Raw genomic sequence first — 12,231 nt, 5'->3', positions numbered from 1 at the left:
GCTCATGTTATAACACTACTACATGTGCCAAATGCCAACAGCTCTCACTTGTAGTAAATGCTTTGTTCTCACTCCCTGTTTCACGACAACAGCTCTATGAAAATTCATCTTTATCTTGCCTGATGAGGAGCCTATCTAGGACAGGGTTTAAATTTAGATGTGTGACTTTGATGTAGTGGATTGTGTAGCCCATCCAAAAAGAAAAAAGGAGTGAACCTTCCTGATGCGATGTGAAGGAACTCGGTGTTAATCAGAGCATATGTTTTGATCCGTGACTTCAGCCTGCAGTGAGCAAGACTCTGAACCAGGAGCCAGACTGACCTGCAGAATTCTGCTGCATCTTTTCAAGACACCACAACGCAACCCTGTCCCCCAAGATGGCGTGAAGTCAGGTAGTGAGCGCATCTACAAACGTTTTACCATTTTTCTCAGCTTGAAACAAAGCTTGTCTTAAACTGGTGTTATAACTTTGCAGACAAGGCTTCAGTTGGTATCCGGTCGTCTTGCGATCGCCACCTTCTTGCTGCCTCCCAGAACAGCATAGTGGTTGGAGCTGTATTTGCTGTTCTCAAAGCTGTGTTTATGTTGGGTATGACTATTTATATTCCTCTTATATAATTTAGAGCTTAGAGTGCACCATGTAAAAACTGGTATCAAACACAGGCATAATCAGTTTTGCCAAATGTTTACTGATTGGTTTTGCCGGCTCCTTCTTGTTGCAGGTGATGCTGAGTTGAGAGGCTCAGGGTTGTCTCACACCGCCGGCCTCGACGACATATCCGAAGGACGCAATGTCTCGATCGAGACGGCCAGCTTGGATGTATATGCGAAGTATGTTTTGAAGACCATCTGCCAGCAGGTGAGAACATGAGTTAAGATGGTGTGAATATAGTTCACAGTAAAATGGCTAAAAAAAGATTGCTTTTTACTTTGAGAACTTTGGTCTTATCTTTGGTGCATTGTTTTTGTCAGAAAGCTTTTGTGAGACGGCAAATAGTAACTGATTATTCTTATTTTGTACTTCACGTAGCCAGAGGTGCATAAAAAGCATGAATGAGATCATATTCTGCACCAGATGTCACTTAGATATGAAGGCTGGAGGAAGAGCTGGCAGCTCTTCAGATCTTAGAGGAATGTACTTGCTCTGAGACCTCATGAAATTTCCAAAATATTTTTTAGTCAGCAGCTCTGTTTCATAAGAATTGACCCATTGCCCTGTTTTCATTACCACTCACTTAGCTTTAGTCATGCTTGTTTTGGATGACAGAGTTTATCTTGATACTTGAACCTGAACGTGGGGGTTGCTGAAGTTGTTGACATTTCCCACTTTACGCCTTTTCCCTTGTTTTTCAGGAATGGGTTGGAGAACGCTGCCTGAAGTCTCTGTCTGAGGACAGCAGTGCCCTCCAAGACCCGGTGCTGGTGAACATTCAAGCCCAGCGACTGCTGCAGCTTATTTGCTATCCTCACCGCCAGCTGGACAGTGATGACGGTGACAACCCACAGAGGCAGCGTATCAAACGCATCCTCCAGGTAGAGAAAAAAAAAGTTCACATGATGCATGAAACTTTGTTTCCCGTTTAGAACGAGCGTGTTAACTGTAACAGCTTTAATGTGTCTGAAATCATTTGTTATCAAGTTGTTGCTTGAGTGTGATTGGTGGAGTGTTGCTGCCCTCTCCTGGCTAAGTGAGGCTTTTAGGACAGGAGTGTCAAACTCATTTCATTTAATGGGCCACCAGAAAAAATCGGATCAGTAAAGAAAAACATGCCCCTGTTTTAAAATACAGACACACAGTGAACTGTTTGTTTACATAATAAATTATGAACAGCCTTAGGTACGTAAAGTATCAAAGGCTGTTTTTAATATTCACATTATGTCCCTTTACATGTGGTTTAAAACAAAGCAGAAAATCTAACATGTTTAGGACATGGTTTAACACAGGACTAATGCCTCAACTATCCATAACCTGTTCATGACAGGTTGTTAATTTCTACCACAAGAAGAGAATTTAACAGTAATCCTTTCCCTGATGCAGAATATGGACCAGTGGACGATGAGACAGTCATCTCTGGAGCTGCAGCTGATGATCAAACAGAGCACCAACAATGTAAGTGTTATCTGCTTGTTTTGGGGGGTTTTTAAAAAAAGAAAAGAAAACAACATAATCGTGGGATTTCTGTTATCAGGCATATCAGATTATTTCTTATCTGTTTTCCTTTAGGAACTCTACTCTCTCTTGGAGAACATAGCCAAGGCCACTATAGAGGTGTTCCAGAAATCAGCTGAGATGAACTCCAGTAACCCCTCAGGGAACGGGGCAGCAGCCCAAGGAGGCTCTGCATCTAATAACAACAGTACCACAAGCAAAATGAAGCCTATTTTAAGGTGCGTCTCTCCTCGGGTCTTGTTAAAATTTGTTTGTTTTTTTGTTGTGTCTGGACATTTATAAGGAAAAAATCATAGCCATTGCATTTGGGTTTGAATACAGCGATGCTGACGTGTAATATTTCTTATCTGCAGCTCATCAGAGCGATCGGGTGTTTGGCTGGTGGCTCCGTTGATAGCCAAGCTGCCCACGTCAGTCCAGGGCCATGTGCTAAAGGCGGCAGGAGAGGAGCTGGAGAAAGGGCAGCACCTTGGCTCTTCTTCACGTAAGGAGAGGGACAGGCAGAAACAGAAAAGGTATGTGGCAAACTAACATTTCTTTGTCGTTAAACCAGTTAGATTTCTTTGATCTGGAATCTCAGAAAGAAATGTTTGGCAGGAAGGACATTTTTCATTTTGTAGCACTTACACATGTTATGAAATCTCCAAAAACTCAGTCTGCCCACTTCTGGACAATGATTCCTTTTTCATCAAGTGAAATTTGTTTTCCTTTCACAGTATGTCTCTGCTGAGCCAGCAGCCGTTCCTGTCTTTGGTCTTGACCTGCTTAAAAGGGCAGGATGAACAGAGGGAGGGTCTCCTCACCTCCCTTTACAGCCAAGTGCAGCAGATTGTCACCAACTGGAGAGAAGACCAGTACCAAGATGACTGCAAGGCAAAGCAAATGATGCATGAGGCACTGAAGCTACGACTGAATCTTGTAAGCGTTTTTAAAGAAGAGACAGCTGGTTTAAAAGAAAGAAAGAATTGCATGAATTAAATCAAATTACAAAGAAGGCAAAAAAAATCCACATTGTTTTATAATCTTTGTGGGGAGAAGTACCTAACATTCACACTAGGGCTGGGTATCGTCACTGATTTCTAGAATCGATTCGTTTCTGATGCACAAAGTCCCGAATCGATTTGATCTTCGATTCGATGCGATTTGAATCGTGGAAATTTTGCCTCAGACAGTCAGAAATATTACAATTCAGATCATGCATCAGTACATTTCCATATTTTTATATCTATAAAACGAACGCTGACACTTGCAAGACTTGATCAAAGGTGTATAAGCGTCACAGCAGATGCCTTTGTGTCAAAGTAGCTGAGGATAAAACAAAAACGTGGAGGTGATTCTCCTGGGATTTTATGAAAATATTCTGCAGTCGATCAAAAACGAAAGAAAACCATTAATCAACATATGAACATTACCTGATGCTGCTGAAGTGAAGCAGAGCAAAGTTACAGAGGTTTTATTACAGACACAGCTGAGCGTTTTGCAATTTTGCATAATTTTAAAAAGTTTACATTTGTTCAGTATTGAACGGCAGAAATGAGGCTTTCGTTTCAGAAGTAAAAGGGAAAAAAACAGCGTCCGACAGCGCTGTAAACAACGGTAGACTTGTGCGTAACAAGCAAGCGAATAATGCAGAAAATGGGTTTTTAGACGGGAAACTGTTCTTGAAGTACAGAGAGAGAGAGAGAGCTGTGCATGAAGTGTGATTTTTATCCTGGTGGAAGCAAAGCAGCAAAACTAAGAGTGAAATCACGACGATGTTTATGTGAAGCGTAGTTTGGATCTTCTTTTGCTGTATTTTGCTGTAAACAGTATTGTTTGGAGAGAGATAAAACCTTCAGCTTCATAATCACCGCAAAAAGGGCGTGAACACAAAGCGCGACCCGCCGAAACATCGGAATCAGCGAGCTGTCGGCTTTCAGCCCCGACCGTGTCCGTGCCGTCGGGTGAGAAAGTCACATCTCACTGATTCTGATGCGTCGGCGCTTTGTGTTTATGTCTTTGTGCAGAGTCCGTGTTCCTGCTCTCATTGACTGTTTTAGCTGTTTGGTGGTTGTAGAAATTTTGTGAGGTTTAGCCTGAGATTCTGGCATTTCGGCCAAAAAAATTTCTATTAAAAAAATCGATTCAGAATTTTAATGAATCGATATCACGTTATCCAAACTAGAATAAATCAAAAAGCAAAACCCACCCCTAATTCACACCCTTGCAAAGTCATTGAGAGCAACTAGCATTCGGTATCTGAAATCTTTGGCATGCAATCCACTGGAGCAGCCAGGGATCGAACCAACAACCTTTTGATTATCTACGTCTGTAGCCACAGCCACCCGTCCAATCATAGGATGCATCCTTCAGTTTATTATGAGGAAACAGAGATGTTGTGTATCAGTGCTACTTTGTATCTCTACATCATTTGCATTAAATTGGTGGACACTAGCACACAAGTTTCACATTTGAAACTATGATGTATTGTTTTAGAGAAGATGGTGCTGAAGAAAAATGTGATTTTTGGCTTTACATTTGAGTGGGTGTAAAATGGATTTTGCTGATGTTTTTAGCAGAGCATAAATTTGTTTTTCAGCTCTGAAACATTTATATTTGAAGTTAAAGTAATTAAAAAAAAATGTCCAAATTTTAAAAGAGTGAAATTTTGACCGGCTGCTATGTGCTGTGAGGGCACATAGTTGGTTGCAGGGTAAAATTTTGCATGGCTTCATTTAATATATGGATTATGAAGCAGTCATGTGGAAACAAATCAAATCTTAGTAGATTTGGTTTGTTGAAAGCTGGAATGACCCAGCGTTTATCGTGGAAAAAAGCTGAGACCAATAAAAGAAATGCAAGCAAGAACATCTTTCATGTGAGCACTATTTAAAATCACCTGTTTTTCTTCTTCTCCCATCAGGTCGGTGGCATGTTTGATACAGTGCAGCGCAGCACGCAACAGACCACGGAGTGGGCGGTACTACTCCTTGACATCATCAGCAGTGGCACAGTGGACATGCAGTCCAATAAGTAAGTGTTTGCTTCAAAGTAACTTCTATTGAAATATTGGCACATTATTTCTTGAATTGGACACCATGAGCTGGATTCTCCAGCTGCTAGCACTTGACCTGCATTTTTAACAGTTACAGTCGTATTTTGCTTTGCAAGAAACTGTGGAGTACCATCTAATGTCACTCGTGAATCTTTGAATAAACAGTCTAATAAACTATAGTTTGAAAATCTTGAGTGTTCCTACTGGGCACTGACTTTATCTAACTGACTAACTCTGCTTCTGTCCAACAGCGAGCTCTTCACAACAGTGCTGGACATGTTGAGTGTGCTGATTAATGGCACACTGGCTGCTGACATGTCCAGCATCTCTCAGGGCAGCATGGAGGAAAACAAGAGAGCCTACATGAACCTGGTTAAGAAGCTCAGGGTAGGATGAGCACAGTTTCCTCACTTATGCAAGATTTTGTTACTGTGTATAATACTTTCCATGTGTGATGTTATGTAATGCTCAACTGTGGTCCTTATTATGAAGGATAAAAAAAGTCACTCTCTGAATAAGTATTGCATGAAATATATTAACCATGTCATTTAATTTTCCATTTAATTGTATTAACTCGTTAAACTGTTTTTAAATGCACGTATTTATTCCTTTTTAAACTTGTATTTACTGCTAAATGATCAGTAATATTAAGTTACTATTACATGATTATTAAATTACTTAATACAATTAGTAAATAAATACCAAAATAAATAAATTCAGTGTCAAAAGAAAAATGTTAATGCATGATCTGCTTTAGAAGTTACTGCGTATGTAACAGCGACTTCCTGCTTTCCTTATAAGTAGTAAAGGTGTATTAAGTAGCGAACTCGCCAGATTAAAGGGTGAGCGCCGTCTATAAAAATAACCACTTGAGTTCAAGTTAAAAATGAGACTGACCACATTGTTCAGAGTGACAAAAGTGAAACAATTGCTTTTTCACCTTAAGTGCAAAAGGCTTGTTTACTTTGAAGACTAAAGGTCATGGTTAATTCTAGCTGTAACTATCTTGGTTATTGATCATTTTGCATGTGAAGGCAGCCAAAGTAATGGCTTTGCTCATGTAGACATTAAATGAGAAGAACTGCATTTTGCCCATGTAAAGTTAAGTTTTATTAACACTCACTCCATCTGTTTTGTGTCCACAGAAAGAACTTGGAGATCGGCAGTCAGAAAGTTTGGAAAAGGTTCGCCAGCTTCTGCCGCTGCCCAAGCAAACCCGCGATGTCATAACCTGTGAACCTCAGGGTTCGCTGATAGACACTAAGGGCAACAAGATAGCTGGCTTTGAGAAGGAGGTAAACACTTTCTTTTTATTTGTCAATATACATCCTGTACATTAGGCTTAAAAAATTAGATGTACACAGTTTTTATATTTTGAAAGAGGGGTAGAGAAGTATGTTGAAGACAACTAAAGATGCAAATACTGCAGCTTGTAAAGATAAATACAAGTTAAGGTCACAGGAAAACCAGATAAATCTGCAACGAACTGATGCTAACTTGATGATTTTGAATTTAGCAAGAGTTTAGTAAGTTTAATTTGTCTCTGATCTATCAGGGTCTTCAAGTATCTACTAAACAAAAGATTTCTCCGTGGGATGTTTTTGAGGGTCTGAAACACTCCGCCCCTCTCTCCTGGGGCTGGTTTGGTACAGTACGTGTGGACCGTAAGGTGACTAAATTTGAGGAGCAGCAGCGATTCCTCCTTTATCACACCCACCTGAAGCCCAAACCACGTAGCTATTACCTGGAGCCTCTTCCCCTACCCCCTGAAGAGGAGGAACCCCTGACACCTGTCTCACAGGAACCAGAGAAGATGATAGAGGTGGTGAAGACGGAGAAGAATGTAGCCACTGTGCCACCAGAGTCCAACAAAAAGTCCAAGTCCAAGAAAAAGAAAACTCCTTCTAACAAAACAGAGGTCTGTTATCCTGCCAATTGATGTTTTTGCTATTAAATATGAGAGATCATTATATTTGAAACATTGATTTCCAAACTTAAATAAATACTTTATCCTCTGTGACTAGGACTATAACCGAACACCAGGTCCTGCATATACAAGTATGGCACCAGAGTTGATGCAGAACCCCACATATCCCAGGACCATGCCCTATAATCCACAGAACGTGTACACACAGAGCCAGCCTCTACCTCCAGGTCAGATTACAGGTCAGATAGTAACTGCAGGATACTCTCATCATTATGACTTATGCTGCTGTAGCACCCAAGAGGAATTGCCACAGCTGGAACATCTGGGATTGAGACTTGTGTTTTATTTGTTTCTCCACAGGAGGTCCAGGTTTAGATGTTCCATACAGACAACCAAACCGCAGCCAAATTAGCAAAATGATGCCCGCTCGGCCTAGTTATCCAGGCATGATGCCAGGCATGCCGGGAAGCATGCCTGGCATCATGGGACCAGACAAACAGTACCAAATGACCTTTAAGCCCCATGCTACCATGTCACAAGGCCCGAATCTGCGACACCAACTACAGGTCAGACTGGTGAGTCTGTACCTCTGACATGTCAAGCAATACTTACTCCTTGAGAATAGTTGTGCCACCTTAGCACTATTTAGTAAACTTAAACAGACGTAGTTTGTGTTTAACTGCTGCTTAAATTCTGATCCTTGATTGTTTTTGTAGTAGAGAAAAATGAGTAATTCAATTTTTGTGTTTTCAGCATCAAAATCCAAATGCATTAGGGCAGATTAGACAAATGCCACCAAACCAACAATATACTTCAATGCAATCCCAGGTAAGTGGTGTGTTTTTTTTTTTTTTTTTTTGTCACATTTAACACAAGGTTGTATCAAACATGATACCATAGACCACAGACCGTTTTTGAAATCTGTCCTATATTTTGCCTGTGGTCTTTCCTGGTTTTGTCTGCAGTTGTCTCCTCCTTGCTTGGCTTGAATTATCAACATTGTTTTTATTTGTGCTATACCACAGGGCTATACCACATACGGATCACACATGGGAATGCAGCAGCATCCATCTCAAAGTGGTAGTATAGTACCTCATTCCTATGGCAACCAAAATTTCCCAGGCGCACATCCTGGAGCCAACCCTGCTGTAGTGGAACCTCTAAGGCAACAGAGGTCAAGTGGGTATCTTCTCCAGCAGGCCCCACAGCCCACAGGCTACCCACAGAGTATGCAGAACACACAGAGGTCAGTATTATGTTGCAAGTAAATCTGCTAGTTTGATAATTATTAGCACTTAGAAGTCTTTGTGTCTTTTTGTCCTTGTTATGCTTGCTGTATTGTTGCATATGCTAATTTTTCTTATTGGCTTGTACATATCAGGTTTCCCCACCAGCAACTCCAGCAGAATCCTATCATGCCATCCCATCTCGGGCAAATGGGACAAGGTGTCCATCCAGGCTTGTCCAGGCCCAATCAGATATTAACAGAACAGCAGCAACAATTAGTGCAGCAGCAGCAGTACCTCAGACAACATGCAGCGATGAGGGTATGTCACTTATATGAAGTTAGTCACATCTTGGCCATGGCTTGGGTTTTCTTAAAACAGAAAAAAAGTTGCCTGATGCAGCCTTAAGAACTAAAAACAGGTTGATGGAAGGCTGTGCTTAAAAGGCATGGCCTGTAAAAGCAGAGAAAGTTCCTCTTCTAGCATAGATTAAAGTTCTAACAGCACATCACTACTGTGTTAGAAGTGTAGTGGTATTGAATAACGTTAACTTTACTTTTAAACACGTCACAGCTAAATGTTTCCTCCTATGCTGAATAAAAGTTGTTCCCAACAAAATTAGTCTTATCTCAGATTGATAGGATTGGTTCCCTAGCTTTGTCTTCTACCATATTAGGGGGAAACACCATTTGGACATGTTAACTTGTTTAAATCTGCATCTTTTGAGATTAAATCCAGTATGCAAGAGGCCCTTGCTGTTCTTTCAGCTGTTGTGGTGCATTATTGAAATTTACAAGCTTTTTCTGTGTTATGTTTCCCCAACCAAAGCAGGCACAACAACATCAACAGCAGCAGCAGCAGCAGCAACAGCAGCAGCAACAGCAGCAGCAGCAGGTCCAACCACAGCAGGTTCCTCCTCAACAGCAGGTTCCACAGCAGCAACAGCCACAGGTGACGGCTGTGCCTCCACCGGGCCAGGCACAGAACCAGGGCCTGAGCATGCAGCCGCTGCCACCGCAGCAACCCATGGTAGGAGTCCAGGTGATTTTAGTGGCTTTTAGTACTCCAGGCATTCGCAGGATTTATTCATTACGACTGGACAGGTGGCAGGTGCTGGGAAGTTTTCGTGGAAACGTCATCTGTATTTAAATATGTTTTGGATGTGGCGAGATAAACTAAAGGATTAAGACTTGTTGTTATGCTGCTAAATAATTATTTAAAGTCTGTGTTCAGTTATCACAAAAAATAATTCACAAGAGTTGAAAATTTCTAAACATAATAGTTTAGTAATTTAGTTTAATATTTAGTAATAATAGTTTAGAAAGCTTAAATTAGTGATTTGAACACAATGACAGAAATTAATCCAGGAAAAATACAAGTCAATATAATTAACTGCCTGAAAAACGGACCTTTTTATTGAGCAATAGCACAAATGACTGACATGTAATGACATGTTTTAGCTTAGTAATGATCAAAACATGTAAAATCAAGTTAAAACCAATCTACCAATTTACACTCAGTGTAACAACTTCTGCAAGGGTTTTAGCCTCACTGAAGATAAATGCCAAGAATAAGAGTAATCATTTTAGACTTGAGAAAAAGACTTGTTGACACTCACAAATAGGCCTGTTCGATATAACATATATATCGGATGACGATATAAAAACATCTGTCCTTTCATTTTACGCTATCGTTTGTTTCGTGGTGTCGCAAAATAAACTGTTTACAACAATATTTTTTCATGGTTCTGATGTCACTGTAGTGGCTGTATTCATTTCTCAAACTTCTCTCTTTCTCTTATATTTAATAAAACCACACTACGGACGGACAAGCGCCTGTTTTTATGTGTTGTCGTTAGCAACAACGACAGTAACACCATCACATGTCCGCTTGTTTATGTTCCACATAAACCTTTCACAATAAAGCTCAAGATCCTGTTGAGACTTTTCAAAATAAACTGAATCACGTGAAAGAGCAGATTATTTACGGATGAGAATTAAAAAAGAGCCGTCAGGTGCTAAAAAATAAACCTTAGACTCAAACGTTAGAACAGGCTTCTCCCCGCAGCACGCCCTGTAATAAATACTCACAAAGCAAACGGCGGCCGTTACAACTTATGTCTAAAAATGTATCGTTTCATGCATCGGTTAAAACTCCAGCTACACGACGCGCAGCTGGAAACACTTCACGCAAGTCGAGCTGCCCGAGATTCACAGACTTTACAGAAAATGTTACATTTTTGTGATTTACATCGTTATCGGACGATAGAATTCTTATATCGGGATATGAGATTTTGGTCATATTGCACAGCCCTACTCAAAGCAGGAAATGGCTATACAAAGTTATCACTGCATTTCCAAGTGCCAAGAACTGGAGTGAAAAGTATCATCAGGAAATTCTAAGAGAGCCACACAGCACAGAAGGCGGCTGGCAGAGGTAGGAAGCGAAATGTTTCTGGAGAGAAAACCGATGAGAGATGTGTTTAAAGACCCCAGAACAACTGCCAAGACACTAGTGAATTTGTTAGCCAACTCGACAGTCACTAGGATCCTGCACTGAAAAACTCCACTTCTGCAGAAGAGACACTTTAAAGCCAGACTGAAGTGTGCTAAGGACAACCTGGAGAGGGACCATGCATACTGGAAGTGCATCCTTTGGTCAGATGAGATGAAACTAGAGCCAGCAGCAAAACCGGGTCTGGGTCATCACTTTGTCTTACAGGATGATAGCAATCCAAAACATACGTCATTCCTGGTGAAGAACTCCCTACCGAAGACCAGCGTGAACATTATCGAGTGGCCGATCAGTTTGTGATCATTTACCAGCCCACTTGAGCATTCAGGCACCCCAAATATTCAGTTGCTGCTAAATGGCTGCTTTTTAAATAAATCAAGGTTAAAGGAGAGAGACTGGCCAGTTTTACTAAGGTTTCTGTGGACTATTGTCATCTTGCATTAACCCTGGGTTAGTAGGGCTGCTCTGACTTCCAAGTTGGAAATCCAGCTTGAGTTTATTTAAAATGAGTTAATTTGGATAAAGGTGCAAAAATAGTTTTAAGTACCCTCTCTCTCTTTTAGTTCCCACGACAGGGAATGCAGCAGACTCAGCAGCAACAGCAGACCGCAGCGCTGGTCAGACAGCTGCAACAGCAACTATCAAGTAAGTCAGAAACCTCTTCAGTGGCATCTTCTCACATTTCTAATGTGTGTTCATTGTTCCACATTTGTAAACCTTTCCCCTCTGTTTTCCAGGTACACAACCATCACAGGGCACCAACTCTTATTACTGATAATGTTTGTTCATAGTGGTGGGCAGAGTGGAGGCCCTGCTCTGTGGATTGGGGGAATACATGTGTCCTGTCCCATGAAGGTAGTTAGGAGGGATGACTTGAAGGCACAAAGGACCACCAAACAGATTAACGAAATCCAATATTGACCACAATCAGAGATGATCTTGTGTCACTTGTGTAATTATAGAATATCAATGGAGTGATCCTTATCTGAAGTAAACACGTAATGCTTAATGATGGAGCCTATGTAAAGAAAAAAATTACCACAAATTATAAGAATAATGCAATTTTTTTTTTCAATTTGTACAATTTTTCTCAGTTTCGTGTATTTCTCATTAAAAATCATGTCAGTTTTTAATGTCTGGTACTTGTGTTAGCTGCCTCTTTTAAAACCGGGTAGTGAAAGTTTTTATCTTTCGCTGCTCTTTTTCAAGCTCTGGGAGAAGGAAAATGACAACGAGTGCATAAAATGTATCAAACTGATGTAAATACCACCGTAAATGACTGTTTTGTAAAAGTGTTCCAATAATGAGTAAATAAAACGGTGTTCTTATTACAAGGACTGTGAAAGTGAACCAGCTAAAT

At 40.7% G+C, this 12,231-nt stretch overlaps 1 protein-coding gene across 5 annotated transcripts in view; it reads left to right on the top strand.

Moving 5' to 3' along the window:
* Positions 1-12,221, top strand: part of med12 (mediator complex subunit 12) — a 31,443-nt gene extending 19,222 nt beyond the window's left edge. The window contains exons 24-43 of one of the 5 annotated variants that reach the window (XM_014412618.3): positions 282-392; positions 476-589; positions 723-859; positions 1,354-1,533; positions 2,039-2,110; positions 2,225-2,388; positions 2,524-2,685; positions 2,887-3,088; positions 5,073-5,182; positions 5,456-5,591; positions 6,350-6,499; positions 6,760-7,122; positions 7,229-7,370; positions 7,492-7,697; positions 7,885-7,959; positions 8,157-8,377; positions 8,513-8,678; positions 9,186-9,398; positions 11,435-11,516; positions 11,609-12,221. In XM_014412618.3, coding sequence (XP_014268104.3) covers positions 282-392; positions 476-589; positions 723-859; positions 1,354-1,533; positions 2,039-2,110; positions 2,225-2,388; positions 2,524-2,685; positions 2,887-3,088; positions 5,073-5,182; positions 5,456-5,591; positions 6,350-6,499; positions 6,760-7,122; positions 7,229-7,370; positions 7,492-7,697; positions 7,885-7,959; positions 8,157-8,377; positions 8,513-8,678; positions 9,186-9,398; positions 11,435-11,516; positions 11,609-11,646 — 3,044 coding nt within the window. In that variant the 3' untranslated portion in view covers positions 11,647-12,221. Of the gene's footprint in view, positions 1-281; positions 393-475; positions 590-722; positions 860-1,353; positions 1,534-2,038; positions 2,111-2,224; positions 2,389-2,523; positions 2,686-2,886; positions 3,089-5,072; positions 5,183-5,455; positions 5,592-6,349; positions 6,500-6,759; positions 7,123-7,228; positions 7,371-7,491; positions 7,707-7,884; positions 7,960-8,156; positions 8,378-8,512; positions 8,679-9,185; positions 9,399-11,434; positions 11,517-11,608 lie in introns of all 5 variants that reach the window. The other 4 variants (XM_014412617.3, XM_014412620.3, XM_014412619.3 and 1 more) reach the window with 4 other exon arrangements.
* The last annotated feature ends 10 nt before the right edge of the window (positions 12,222-12,231 follow it).

Source organism: Maylandia zebra, linkage group LG2 (genome assembly GCF_041146795.1).
Source record: "Maylandia zebra isolate NMK-2024a linkage group LG2, Mzebra_GT3a, whole genome shotgun sequence".
Taxonomy (NCBI): domain Eukaryota; kingdom Metazoa; phylum Chordata; class Actinopteri; order Cichliformes; family Cichlidae; genus Maylandia; species Maylandia zebra.
Note: the sequence above shows the minus strand (reverse complement) of the source record. Positions and strands in the feature narration are given on the sequence as shown.